The 12751-nt window shown below is 41.5% G+C and overlaps 1 protein-coding gene across 1 annotated transcript in view; it reads left to right on the top strand.

Annotated features, from left to right (window-relative positions):
* Nucleotides 1–12751, top strand: part of SLC45A2 (solute carrier family 45 member 2) — a 45846-nt gene that overhangs the window by 25179 nt on the left and 7916 nt on the right. Inside the window, exons 4-5 of the mRNA XM_002714118.5 lie at nucleotides 11005–11148; nucleotides 11979–12102. Coding sequence (XP_002714164.1) covers nucleotides 11005–11148; nucleotides 11979–12102 — 268 coding nt within the window. The remainder of the gene's footprint in view (nucleotides 1–11004; nucleotides 11149–11978; nucleotides 12103–12751) is intronic.

Below are 12751 nucleotides of genomic sequence, written 5' to 3'. Positions count from 1 at the left end.
GGGAACACAATGGGAACTCTAATAACTTTCAAATAAGCCCAAGGAATCCCATCTCCCTTTGAGGTTGATATCTCTTGTTGGCTTTGCCTGTATATTTTCTTTTTTTTTTTAAACTTTTATTTAATGCATATAATTTTCCAAAGTACGACTTATGGATTACAATGGCTTCCCCCCCCCATACCGTCCCTCCCACCCACAACCCTCCCCTTTCCCACTCCCTCTCCCCTTCCATTCACATCATGATTCTTTTTCAATTATCTTAATATACAGAAGATCAGCTTAGTATACATTAAGTATGGATTTCAACAGTTTGCTCCCACACAGAAACATAAAGTGAAAAATAATAGATGATTTTTTTAAATGATGATGAAATCAGAGCAGACCTATTGTCATGTTTAATCCCAGTGAGAGTCAAGTTGGGAATTGATAATTTCTTTCTTTTTTTTTTTTACAGAGGATCAGTTTAGTATGCATTAAGTAAGGATTTCAACAGTTTGCACCCCCATAGAAACACAAAGTGAAATATATTGTTTGAGTACTCGTTATAGCATTAAATCTCAATGTACAGCACATTAAGGATAGAGATCCTACATGAGGAGTAAGTGCACAGTGACTCCTGTTGTTGACTTTACCAATTGACACTCCTGTCTATGGCATCAGTAATCTCCCTATGCTCCAGTCATGAGTTTCCAAGGCTATGGAAGCCCTCTGAGTTCTCCGACTCTTATCTTGTTTAGACAAGGTCATAGTCAAAGTGGAGGTTCTCTCCTCCCTTCAGAGAAAGGTACCTCCTTCTTTGATGACCTGTTCTTTCCACTGGGATCTCACTCGCAGAGATCTTTTGCCAGAGTGTCTTGGCTTTCCATGCCTGAAATACTCTCATGAGCTTTTCAGCCAGCTCCGAATGCCTTTAGGGCTGATTCTGAGGCCAGAGTGCTATTTAGGACATCTGCCATTCTATGAGTCTGCTGAGTATCTCACTTCCCATGTTGGATCACTCTCCCCTTTATTTACTCCATCGGTTAGCGTTAGCAGGTACTAGACTTGTCTATGTGTTCCCTTTGACTCCCAGTCCCTTCACCATGACCAACTGTGAACTGAAACTGATCACCTGGAACAGTGAGATGGCATTGGTACATGCCACCTTGATGGGATTGAATTGGAATCCCCTGGTATGCTTCCAACTCCACCACTTGGGGCAAGTCAGCCTGAGCATGTCCCAAATTATACATCTCTTCCCTCTCCCATTCCCACCACCATGTTCAACAGGGATCACATTTCAGTTAATTTTCAACACTTAAGAATAACTGTGCATCAATTACAGATCTAAACCAGTCATATTAAGTAGAACAGATAAAAAAAACTACTAAGAGGGATAATGTATTAAGTTGTTCATTAACAGGGCTAGAAATCCAGTCATTTGCAACAAAATGGAGGAATCTGGAACACATCATGCTGAGTGAAATAAGCCAGTCCCAAAGGGACAAATACCATATGTTCTCCCTGATCGGTGACGACTGACTGAACACCAAGAGGGAAACCTGTTGGAGTGAGGTGGACACTATGGGAAATGGTGCCTGTATATTTTCTAAGATTGATGGGACATTCAACAAAAATAAAGCATATGAAAGTGTTTTCTAAACTTTTCATAACTAGATAAGCATATTATAATCACTATTGATTCAGTTTTGGGTACCGTACTATAATAGGTATTTGGGAACTGTAAAATTGACTTATGTCTAATCCCTACACACAGGAATTTATGGCTTACCTAGGGGCATGCAGCTTTTATATTATCACTGATAATCCAAGTACCCAAGGTAGAGCACAGTAAATTGTGCAAAAGCAATGTGTCAGTTCAGTCTTCTAAAAAGCAGGCACCAGGACAGAATTAGATAATGCAAGAGATTTATTGGGGAACAGCATGAAGAATAGCGGGGAAGCAGAGGCAGAAACAATGGCCAGGAGAGTCTTTGTTTCATTACTCAGGACAGAACCTATGAAACAAGATGGAAAGGGGAGAAGGCTGAGGCAGGCAGCCTCTCAGCTGAAGCGCAGTTCTAAGAAAGCTTCCGTTGGGCCAGGAGGGAGTCCTCCAGCCAACATTGCCTTTAGAATAGTCCCAAGTTTTGCAGGACAAGCTAGCATTAGCATCCCCAGTTGGCTAGTCATTGGCTAGAAACAGCCAGGGAAAGGGTAGCCTTGGCTCAAACAGATGGGAGATCTGGATTGGCAGTAGTTGGGGCTGTGAGTCAACTGTGCTTTCTCCTGCAGGGGAACCAAAGGGCACAAGTGATGTGATATCAATTGCTATTAGATTTGCAAGAGGGAGAGACTGTTTTAGGCAAACAGCAAGAATTCATGGAAGAGATCACCTTTGAGTTATGCCTTGAATGATGGCCAATATTTGAATTGGTAAAGAGCTGGGGAAGTAACACTCCTGGTAGAGAAAAGGACATTGCAAATCCACAGAGATAAGACAAAACAAAACAGAAATGTGTGTGTGTGTGGGGGGGAGTATAAGTGATAAGGAGATGATGAAGTTTGTAAAGATAGAAATAAATTAGGAAAGCAAATTTTGTATGCTTTTGAAAGCCAGAATAAGAGCTAAAATTTTATTAAGTAGAAGATAAAGGATATTGAAGCTAGGATAGAGGCCTGCTTGATGTTGTGTGTGTGTGTGTTTTATTTTAAATATTAGCTGGCTGTTGATGATAGTGGGTAAAAAGGTAACCAGGAGAGCAACATAGTGACCCCAAGTATGAGCTAACAATGGGCCAGAATTAGGGAGATGGCCAATGAAAATAAAAAATGTGAAATTAAGGAGGTAAACAAAGAACATAGAAAATTGTTATATGTGTAGAGACTGAGAAATAGAGGCATTAATAAGCTTATTTCAGCTGTGACTGAGATATGAGGATGCACATGTCTGGCAGTTAAGAGGGAATGCAGGCAGGGAGAGAGAGAGATAGAAAGAGAGAATCAAAAAGATTCAAAGATGACACGATGACATTTAAGCCACTGGAAATGATTGAAATCACCAAGGAGAAGTAGAGAAATGAGTAAAGAAAATGGGAGGAGGGAAAGGTGCCAGTGATAGGAAGTAAAATGTTAAAGGATATACAATATGAAAAGATGTGATTTTTTATATCAAAAATATAAAAGGCAGAGGATATGAAATAAACGTATAGCATTATACTCACATGTAATCAAAGTTAGGTTATTACTAGCTTAACATAGTTTGCTATAAAATATTTTAGGTGAGCCTCATGATAACTGCAATGCAGTCACCTATAGTGGATACCCAAATTTATAAAAAACTAGAAATTAAAACCAATAAACAGAGCAAATAATCTAATCATAAGAAAAATAGCAAGTGAGGAGGAAAGGAACAAAAGATCTATAAAATAAGCAAAAAGCAATATCTAATTAAAAAAACACAAAATGGCTGAATAGATATTTTTCCTTTTTTAAAATATTTATTTATTTATTTGAAAGGCTGAGAGTTACAGAGAGGCAGAGGCAGAGAGAGAGAGAGAGAGCGAGCGAGTGAGCTCCTCCATCCACTGGTTGACTCCCCAAATGGCTGCAAGGAGTGGAGCTGTGCGGATCCAAAACCAGGAGCCAAGAGCTTCCTCCATGTCTCCTACAAAGGTGCAGGGGCCCAAAGACCTGGGCCGTCTTCTACTGTTTTCCCAGGCCAAAGCAGAGAGCTGGATTGGAAGTAGAGCAGCAAGGACTCAAACCGACACCCATACAAGCTGTTGGAAGAGCAGGCAGTGGCTTTTACCCACTATGCCATAGCACTGGCCCCGTAGATATTTTTCAAAAGAAGACATACAAATCACCGATAGGAACATGAAAAAAACCTCAGCATCACTAATCATCAACTAAATGTGAATCAAAACCAGAATTAAGTACCATGGCACACCTGTTAGCATGGCTATTATCAAAGAGATGATAGGTGAGTATGGGTGAGGATGTGAAGAAAAGGGAACCCCTGGGGCTAGTGTTGTGATATCGTGGGTTAAGCTACTGCCTATGATGCCCGTGTCCAATATGGACATTGGATGAAATCCTAGATGCTCCACTTCCAATCCAGATTCCTGCTAATTTGCCTGGGGAAATGATGGGTGGTCCCAGGACCTGGGCCCCTGTACCCATGTGGAAGATGAAGCTCCTGGTTCCTGGCTTTATTCTATACCAAAAATATGTTTAATTTTTACTTAACTAAAAATAATAAAAATTGGAGAATCAACTGGGTAATGGCAAAACTTGGGTAGAGAGTGGGCAGCCCCGTGTTAGTTTAAAGACTGGCAAGATGCCTAGAATTTGGCACTTAGGAGATTGTGCACAAACTTGAGGGTATGATGCCAGGAGAGTTACAGTTTATGACAAGTTGCAAAAAAGTTTGAGGGAGGAGGGCATTTGGCACAGTTGTTAAGACACCTCTTTGGACACCTGCACACTGCATCACGGTGCCTGGCATCAAGTCCCAGCTCTGTTTCCAACTCATGCTTCCTGTGCACGCATACCCTGGAAGGCAGCAGATGATGGTTCAAGTCGTGGGTTCCTTTCCACCCATGTGGGAGACCTAGATTCAGTTCTGGACTCCTGGCTTCAGCCTGACCATTTGTGGCATGTGAGGAGTAAACCTGCTGTCTCTGCTTTTCAAAGGAAATGAAAGTGAATAAAAAGTAAAAATTTAAAGAAAGTTTGAGAGGAAAACTCTGGAAAAAAAAATTATGTGTTTAGGTGAGTATAGTGGAGATAAAAGTTCCTAGGAATTGCCAAAAGTATTGGCTGATAGTTGTGGCAATGCCTTGGGAAGAATCAAGTCAGAGTCCTTCCTTTAAAAAAATGTTTAATTGTACAAAAAGTTGCAAAGGCAATAGAGAGAGTTCCTGTCTACTCCGCAGCAGCTTCCTCTGAATGTTAACAGCTTACATAATTATGCACATTTGTCAAAACTAAGAAATCAACAGTGGAACAATACTGTTACATAAACAGTAGACTTAGTTGGATTTCCTCAATTTTTCCATTGATGTCCTTTTTCTATTCCAGGATCCTATCTAGGAAACCACATTGTGTTCAGCTAATCGGTTTATAAAATTGGGAAAGTGTGCTTGCTTTCAGTGGTATTTGAAGAAAATATTTTTGCTTCTTAGAGTCAGTAGAATTTATACATTGTGTGTATGAACAAAAGCAGTAAATCTTAGCTGCTAATCATGAAAGTCTATAAATAGTTTTCTCAGAATGAAATACCCCCCTCCAGTTCTGTTTGCTCTATTCAAAACTAATGCTTAGCATTTGGTTTTGCAAAATTAATGCCAAAGTAAACTTCAGCATTGCCTGTGTTTGAATTGCTAAAATGCTTACTTAAGTGGGGTGTGTTGCAAGGAGGCCTCACTCTATGACCAGGACTGTCTTGGAGTGAAGTTTCTGTGGGTCCCTCCCTGCCTTCCACCAGGACACCTGATGAAAGAATGCAATGGAAGAGGGACCAGCGTTGTAGCATAGAGGATAAGGCTGACACCTGCAGTGCTGGCATCCCATGTGGCTGCTGGTTTGAGTCCCGGCTGCTCCACTTCAGATCCAGCTCTCTGCTATGGCCTGGCAAAGCAGTGAAAGATGGCCTGAGTCCTTGGGCTCCTGCACACATGTGGGAGATCCAGAAGAAACTCCTGGCTTTGGATCTGTGCAGCTCTGGCCGTTGTAGCCACCTGGGGACTGGACTAGCAGATCAAAGACCTCACTCTCTGCCTCTGCCTCTCTAACTCTGCTTTTCAAATAGATAGGTAAATCTTTTTTTTTTTTTAAAGAATGTAATAGGTCTGATCTGATTTCATCATCATTTGAAAAATCATCTATTATTTTTCACTTTATGTTTGTGTGGGAGCAAACTGTTGAAATCTTTACTTAATGTATGCTAAACTGATCTTCTGTATATAAAGAGAATCGAAAATGAATCCTCATGTGAATGGAAGGGGAGAGGGAGTGGGAAAGGGGAGGGAGCCATTGTAATCCATAAGCCGTACTTTGGGAATTTATATTCATTAAATAAAAGTTAAAGAAAAAAAACACACATAAAAAAAAAAGAATGTAATGGAAAAGAACAATCTTCCATTTGTCTGACTCCAGCAGGAGCTCCTATTTTAGGATGAATGAACTGCTTTCCACACAGGAAGAGTACAAGGAAGCACTAAGAAATCATTGGCATGAAGTCTTCACTTTATCTTCTGCAGCCAGAGTTAGACAGTGAGAGAGAGAGAGAGAGAGAGAGAGAGAGAGAGAGAGATCTTCCTTTTCTGTTGGTTCACCCCCCAAATGGCCACTACGGCCAGTGCTGCGCCAATCCGAAGCCAGCAGCCAGGTGCTTCTTCCTGGTCTCCCACACGGGTGCAGGTGCCCAAGCACTTGGACCATCCTCCACTGCCTTCCCAAGCCACAGCAGAGAGCTGGACTGGAAGAGGAGCAACCGGGCCCAGAACCTGGTGCCCATATGGGATGCTGGCGCTGCAGGTGGAGGATTAGCCAAGTGAGCCACAGCACCAGCCCCTTCACTTTATCTTGACCACAGAGCAAATAGAGAAAATATGAGCAGGTAGGTCACTGGAGACTGAGCTCTACTCCCTTTCCCTACACCAGGTTGCCTGGGAGAAGAATACCTGCCCCTCTGCTTCTCTTTCACTGATTAATCAGAACCCTGGGACCACTCTTTGTGCACTTCTGCCTGACAGAAGGGGCGTCATGGAACGAGTGTACAGTGAAGTCTTCTGGTCTTTAAAGATGTGTCTGTTTTTGAAAATTTCTGAAAAGCACAATATATTAGGTGAAACACATCTACATGCTCGCAGTTATCTACATTTTGGGAAAAACAGTACACATACAGAGAAAAAATGGGAAGAAAATACAACGAAAATGCTAACTGCAGTTATTTTCTCTGGGTGATAGGCTAACAAGTCATTTTAATTTTCTTTAAAAAACCTCTGAATCATATTAAACTTTCTATAATGGATATACAAAATAAAGAAAAAATTAGAAAACCGTGACAATAAAGAATAAATAATGTCATGGTTTAAGGAACAAGACAACAGGGAGTTTTACTGAAGAGCCGGACATTACCCTGATTGATTATCTGCCTCTTTCACCATCCCTTGGGAAGACTGTAGGTCTCCCTCAAGAAGTCACCCAGTGTGGGTTGTCTCAGCCCTCTAAGGCTGTTCTGAGGATCAGATAAAATTAAGAGAGGGGAAGCCTTTTGCAAAGCATAAAACCCTCCACGTTAGTAAGAAAACAAACGCATCAGATGCAGTTCAGACAACTTTCACAGGACAGATGCTGATTGAGAGGTTAGGAGGAATAAATTCTGGAGGTTGGTCTGATCTGTTGTACGACATGGTGCCGTACAACAGCAATGTATTGCGTACTTGAAAATTGATAAGAGTACATTGTAAGCACCCTCAGCCCAACACATTGATAAATATTTGAATTAATATATTTATTAGCCTCATTAGTTATTCTAAAATGTGTACATATTTCAAAATGTTATATTGTATATCCTAAAGATATACAATTTTGTCAATCAAAAAAAATAAGGAAAAAATTAATGAGTTTCTAGTATGTGCCACCTACCTGTACAATGTTGTAGACTGAGTGGTTTGGCTACTTGATTTGAAAAAACAAAATAATAATAAAAGCAGGGCAATGTGTCCTAGGCTCAAAGTCAAGCACAGGGTACTTCCTTCTATATGTGTGTTGTCCTGGGAGGTCTCCAGCTGACCTGGGACGTCTACACTGTGTCAGGGCCAGCACCAAGGCTGCCATGATTTGTCAGTCATTTCTTTCCAAAGAGAGGGTGGCTGTGCACTTTGAGAGCTGCGATTTTTCATGCTGAGGGGCCTGAATTATTTTAGAGTTCAGAGTGGATCCCATCAAGTCCATCTGGAGTCCTCTATGCCTCAGTTGCCCCCTTTAGCATTTGAAGTCTCCGTTTGATGCACGTTTATGGAGTTCTCCTTCCCCTGGCATTTCTGTATCTTTTTTTCCCCACTCATAAATCCATCAATATCCCCTCTGCAGCTGACAGTGGTGCGAGTTTTATGCAGCAAAACAACTCCCAGGGAGCTCAACACCAGTGAAAGGGCCTTGCAGCAACTGATGAGTCAGAAATGTGGTGCCAGCTGAATTTTCATTCTGAGTTAAAATATCCCACAGAGCCCTGAATATTTACATCACCAGCCTTTACAGAAATCCTGGGCACAAGTTGAAAAGGCCTGTTTATTTTTGGGGAGAAAAGAACAATGGGGCTACAATGAAAGTGGTTTGAAAATTATGTGTAAGGCAGAGGCATAAATTAATATTTCACTGAGGCTGAATATTTGATGATCAGATTAACTTTCTCAACTGTGCGATTTTGGAAAGAGGGAGAGGAGAGTGAAGACAACCACTGAGTCTGAGGTACAGAAACCAGGCTGGTGTCCCCTAGGCTGATCTTCAGCTGCTTTTTCTGTGGTTGAGGAAAAGGTAATAATTCTGCACTACATTTGTGTTACAACTCTCACTTATTTGGACAGGTGCCATGTTCTACCTACAGAAAGACAGTTATTTTTTCTCACTCTAGGGGAATGGCTGTACTTCTTGATGCTGGTTAAATATACAAAAATCAGTACAGTCATGGTCAGTGAGTTCATTACTATAAGATTGATAATTTTATACAAAAAAGCTAAAATGAGTAAATATAATTTTCTACAACAAAGAATTGTCACACAAAGTTAGAAGTTATAAAACAACACATGACTGTAGTTACACAGGAGACCATCTTATAAATAAATGTTTCAGGACCCAATTTCATCATGTCGAGATTCAGCATAAATGAAAATCAGACAGGAACATACCATCATGCCACATGGTGAACACCACGGCTCAGTGTCTTCCAGGCAGCTGACTGCTCGGCACGTCTGTGGTGCCTTTCTTCGCTCATTGTGACAGGGTGCTAAAGGCCGTGTCGTACTTTGTGTTTCAAAACAGTTGTGTCGGCAGCAGTTGTCAGTTGCTGGCTACCCTGCCTGCCTGCCTGCTGCTCCCTCCAGCATGTTCAATCAATCTAACTCTGCTCACTCTGAAAACAAAAGAAACACACAAAAAAGACATTGTGTTTATAGTTTGAGTCATCATTCTCTCAGGGTTCCTTAAAACCCAAAGATTATAGACTCTTGTTTAATATAATTTAAATCTAAAAGAGTTTGGGACACCTGTATGCATTATGTGCATGTACGTATATAAGAGGTACTTTAAAAAGTTCATAGAAATGTAATTAAAATGTAACTATTGCTGTGCAAAGGAAAATTGAATCCATGTTTTTTTTATAATATGCATTTTCATGAAATTTTTGAAGACTTCTTGTGTGTGTGCATATGTAGTGTTAAGTATATTGTGTTGTGTGTGTATGCACTATGGGTGTGTGATGTGTGTGTAATGTGTGTCTATGTGTGGCATGTGTGTAGTTGGACTGTATGGTATGTATGTAAGGCAGGTGTGTGGTTGGGGTGTGTAGTGCATGTGTATTTGCTGAGTGTGGAATGTGTGTAGTGTGTGGTGTGTATATGGTACATGTGTGTGGTGTGTGATGGGTGTGTGGTGTGTGTGTTTGAGCTCTACATTTTTCTCATTTTGACTCAACATGGGGCACGTTCTCATGTGTCATGGCAGGATGCAGAGCAATTCCCTGGCAGCAGGCGTGTGACCAGCAGCAGGGAGTTGTAGACTCTATGACTTGTCAGTTGCTGCATAAAATACCACCAGAAGCCCAGCAGCTTGAATGAGTGCCCATTTGTTATCTCAAAGTTCTGTGGATCAGAAGTCTGACTGGGCTCCGTGAACTTCTCTGCTCAGAGTCTTACAAGGTTGAAGTCAAGACACTGACAGAGCTGTGCTGTCGCCTGCAAGTTTGACTGGGGAAGACTTTTCTCTGAGCTCATTCAGGTTGTGGGTAGAATCCTGTTCCTTGTGATTGTGGGACTGAAGTCCTTGTTTTATTGCTGGCTATCGGCTGATTGCTTTCACCCTCTGAAGCCTAGCATCAGTTCTTTTCCATATGACCCTCTCCACCCTCAAAGCCAGCAATCTTTGTGCTTTGAGGTGGAGAAAACTGTCCTTCAAGTGCTCATGTGATTCATTTAGGGTCACCCAGGTAATCTTTTTCATTGGTTCAAAATCAGCTTATTAGTAGTCTTAATTATATCTGTAAAAATTCTTTTGTCATGTAACCATGGAACTAGATTTTGGGAACAGGGATAATGAAGGTCATTGTGGATTTCCCTTACCATGCTTTGAAAGTCAAGAAATCTAAGAATTATCATCATCTAAGGGCTGGATTACATATGAGCCTTTAAACAATGCTTGTTTTTATTTGAGGGCATGGAGGCAGAGAAAGAGAGCGAGAGCAAGAGAGCCCCCAACCATTGGTCCCCAAATACCCACAATGACTAGGACTGGATCAGGGCCCAAGCCAGGATCCAGGAGCACAGTCTAGCCTTTCATGTGAGTGGCAGGAATCCAATCCCAATTACTTAAGCTGTCACTTCTGCCTCCCACTTTCTTAATTGAAAGGAAACTAGAGTCAGGATCTGGAGCCAGGATTTGAATCCAGGTACTCAGATGTAGGATATGGGTGTCTTAATTGCTATGCTAAATGTCCCACTCCCTAGATATGAGGTGTGTTCTTGTGTGGCAGTTCTGTCATTCAAAGACAACATTCTAAGACAACCTAGTCCCTTTGTCCTTAAGTCACCAAATCCCCATTCAGGACATAAAACTACTAAATATTCACACAGAGTGAACACATACTATGAGTGTATTCCATGGAAACCTGGGTGCCATGCCTAGGAAAAAAAAAGATCTCATGTGACAGCCAAGTGGCAGATACACATAGTACAGCTGTGTGCTCTGGCTCCTGTGCTTTCTCTACATTGAATTTCATACCTGTTTCATGTTTTATTCCAGACTCGGAGGACGATGACCATGAAGTCGCTTTTGAGGGCATTGGTGAGCATGCCTGCCCACTATCGCTGTCTTTGTATCAGTCACCTCATTGGATGGACAGCTTTCCTGTCCAACATGCTTTTCTTCACAGATTTCATGGGCCAGGTAATGAACTTGTGTGTGTGCCCTCATTGACTCACATATCAATCAATCAGCAATTGTCAAGCTTCTTCTGAGCTGGCCTTTAGGATGGGCATAGTAAGAGCATAAGAACGAGTACCATCGAGGAGCTGGTTGTAGAAGGAAGCTGCTCTATCCTGGACAACTAGAAGGCACTGTAGGGCCAACTAGTACTTGATAAGATACAATGGGGGGAAAATCAGTGCTAGCTGTTGTGATCATAGAAGGCTTCATAATGGAGGTATAGTATGGGCCTTGCAGGGTGAGTAGGATAGGAATTGGAGAGATACGAGAGGTCTTCAAAAATTTGCTAGAAAATGTGTATTATGAAAAAGCTAGGTATAGATTTAAAATTTTTTGTAGCAAAATAAACTTATCTTTTAATTCCATTGTTCTTTGTGAACTAGTTGAAGAATCCTTGCATAGGTGAAGAAAATATTTCAAAAAGGAATAGGAATGCATGTGAAGATGAGCTAGAAGCCTGGTGCTGTACTAGAGAGTAAGTGGCAGGGTTGCCTATATCAGGTGAGGCTAGATGTTGGGTAAAGGAAGGGTGTTAAAGATCCAGGGGAATGTTGTTTAGATTCAGCCAGAGTAAGCTTCAGATTTCAAAGAAGTCTAAAAGTCTTAAGTCTAAGGAGTCTTCCTTGAATGGAGATGTGATAGAATGAAAGGGGTGACTTGGTTTTGTCACATTGAGCTCTGTGCCCTGGGAAGGAATCCTTGGGCAGGGACACGTTGCTACCTAGAGCACATGAGAAGGCATCTCCACAACATTGTATCTGTAGCTCAACAACCCCATACTTCTCTTTCAGATTGTGTTCCAAGGGGACCCCTACAGCCCGCACAACTCCACAGAGTTTCTCATCTATGAAAGAGGAGTTGAGGTTGGATGTTGGGGCTTGTGCATCAACTCCGTGTCTTCATCACTTTATTCTTGTAAGTCTTGCTCCCCTAATGCATGTCTTCCATCGGGAGCTTGTCTAGAAGAACTTAGGTTTAATACATTTGTTTTATTTTCTGCTGTTCAAAAAGCCACATTCTTGATAAATATATGGAAGTCAGGAAAAACTGAGAAAGGACCACAAAGGTATCTTTTTACATAGTGAATTCTAGGTGCCATTTTCCTTTGTATTTGGCACCAGTGAATTCTTGATCAAGGTTCTTTGGAAAATGGAAAGGAATCTCATTAAAAAAGATGGGTAAGTGTTGGATGGGTGAGAGATGGAGTGCCAGCAGATCCATGGTCTGCTGAGGCAAGATCTCTGGAGGCATTCATAGACAAAGTCAACAAGTGGAATGATCGGAGCACAGATGCACAGGGTGGTAACCTAAAGGAGTGCTATTAAAGAATTATGATCAACTGGCTGCCCTCTGGTGCCAGCTTTCTTGAGCCTTTAATCCTCCATGGAGCTAAGTTTCAGCTGTGAGGAGGCTGGACAAAGCTGTTTCTGTCGCTGATTTTAAGTAAGTCCAAATGGTTGTGTTGTAACTCTAGGGCATCACCCTGGCTTACCTTGTTTGCGCTAGCTGAGATCTCAGCCTCTGTAAACGTTGAAATATGTATCTAGGTTCCCTATTTATGGTG

Source organism: Oryctolagus cuniculus, chromosome 14 (assembly GCF_051225735.1).
Source record: "Oryctolagus cuniculus isolate XC-2025 breed Fujian yellow rabbit chromosome 14, ASM5122573v1, whole genome shotgun sequence".
Taxonomy (NCBI): Eukaryota; Metazoa; Chordata; class Mammalia; order Lagomorpha; family Leporidae; genus Oryctolagus; species Oryctolagus cuniculus.
This window is presented reverse-complemented; position numbering and strand designations above follow the sequence as displayed.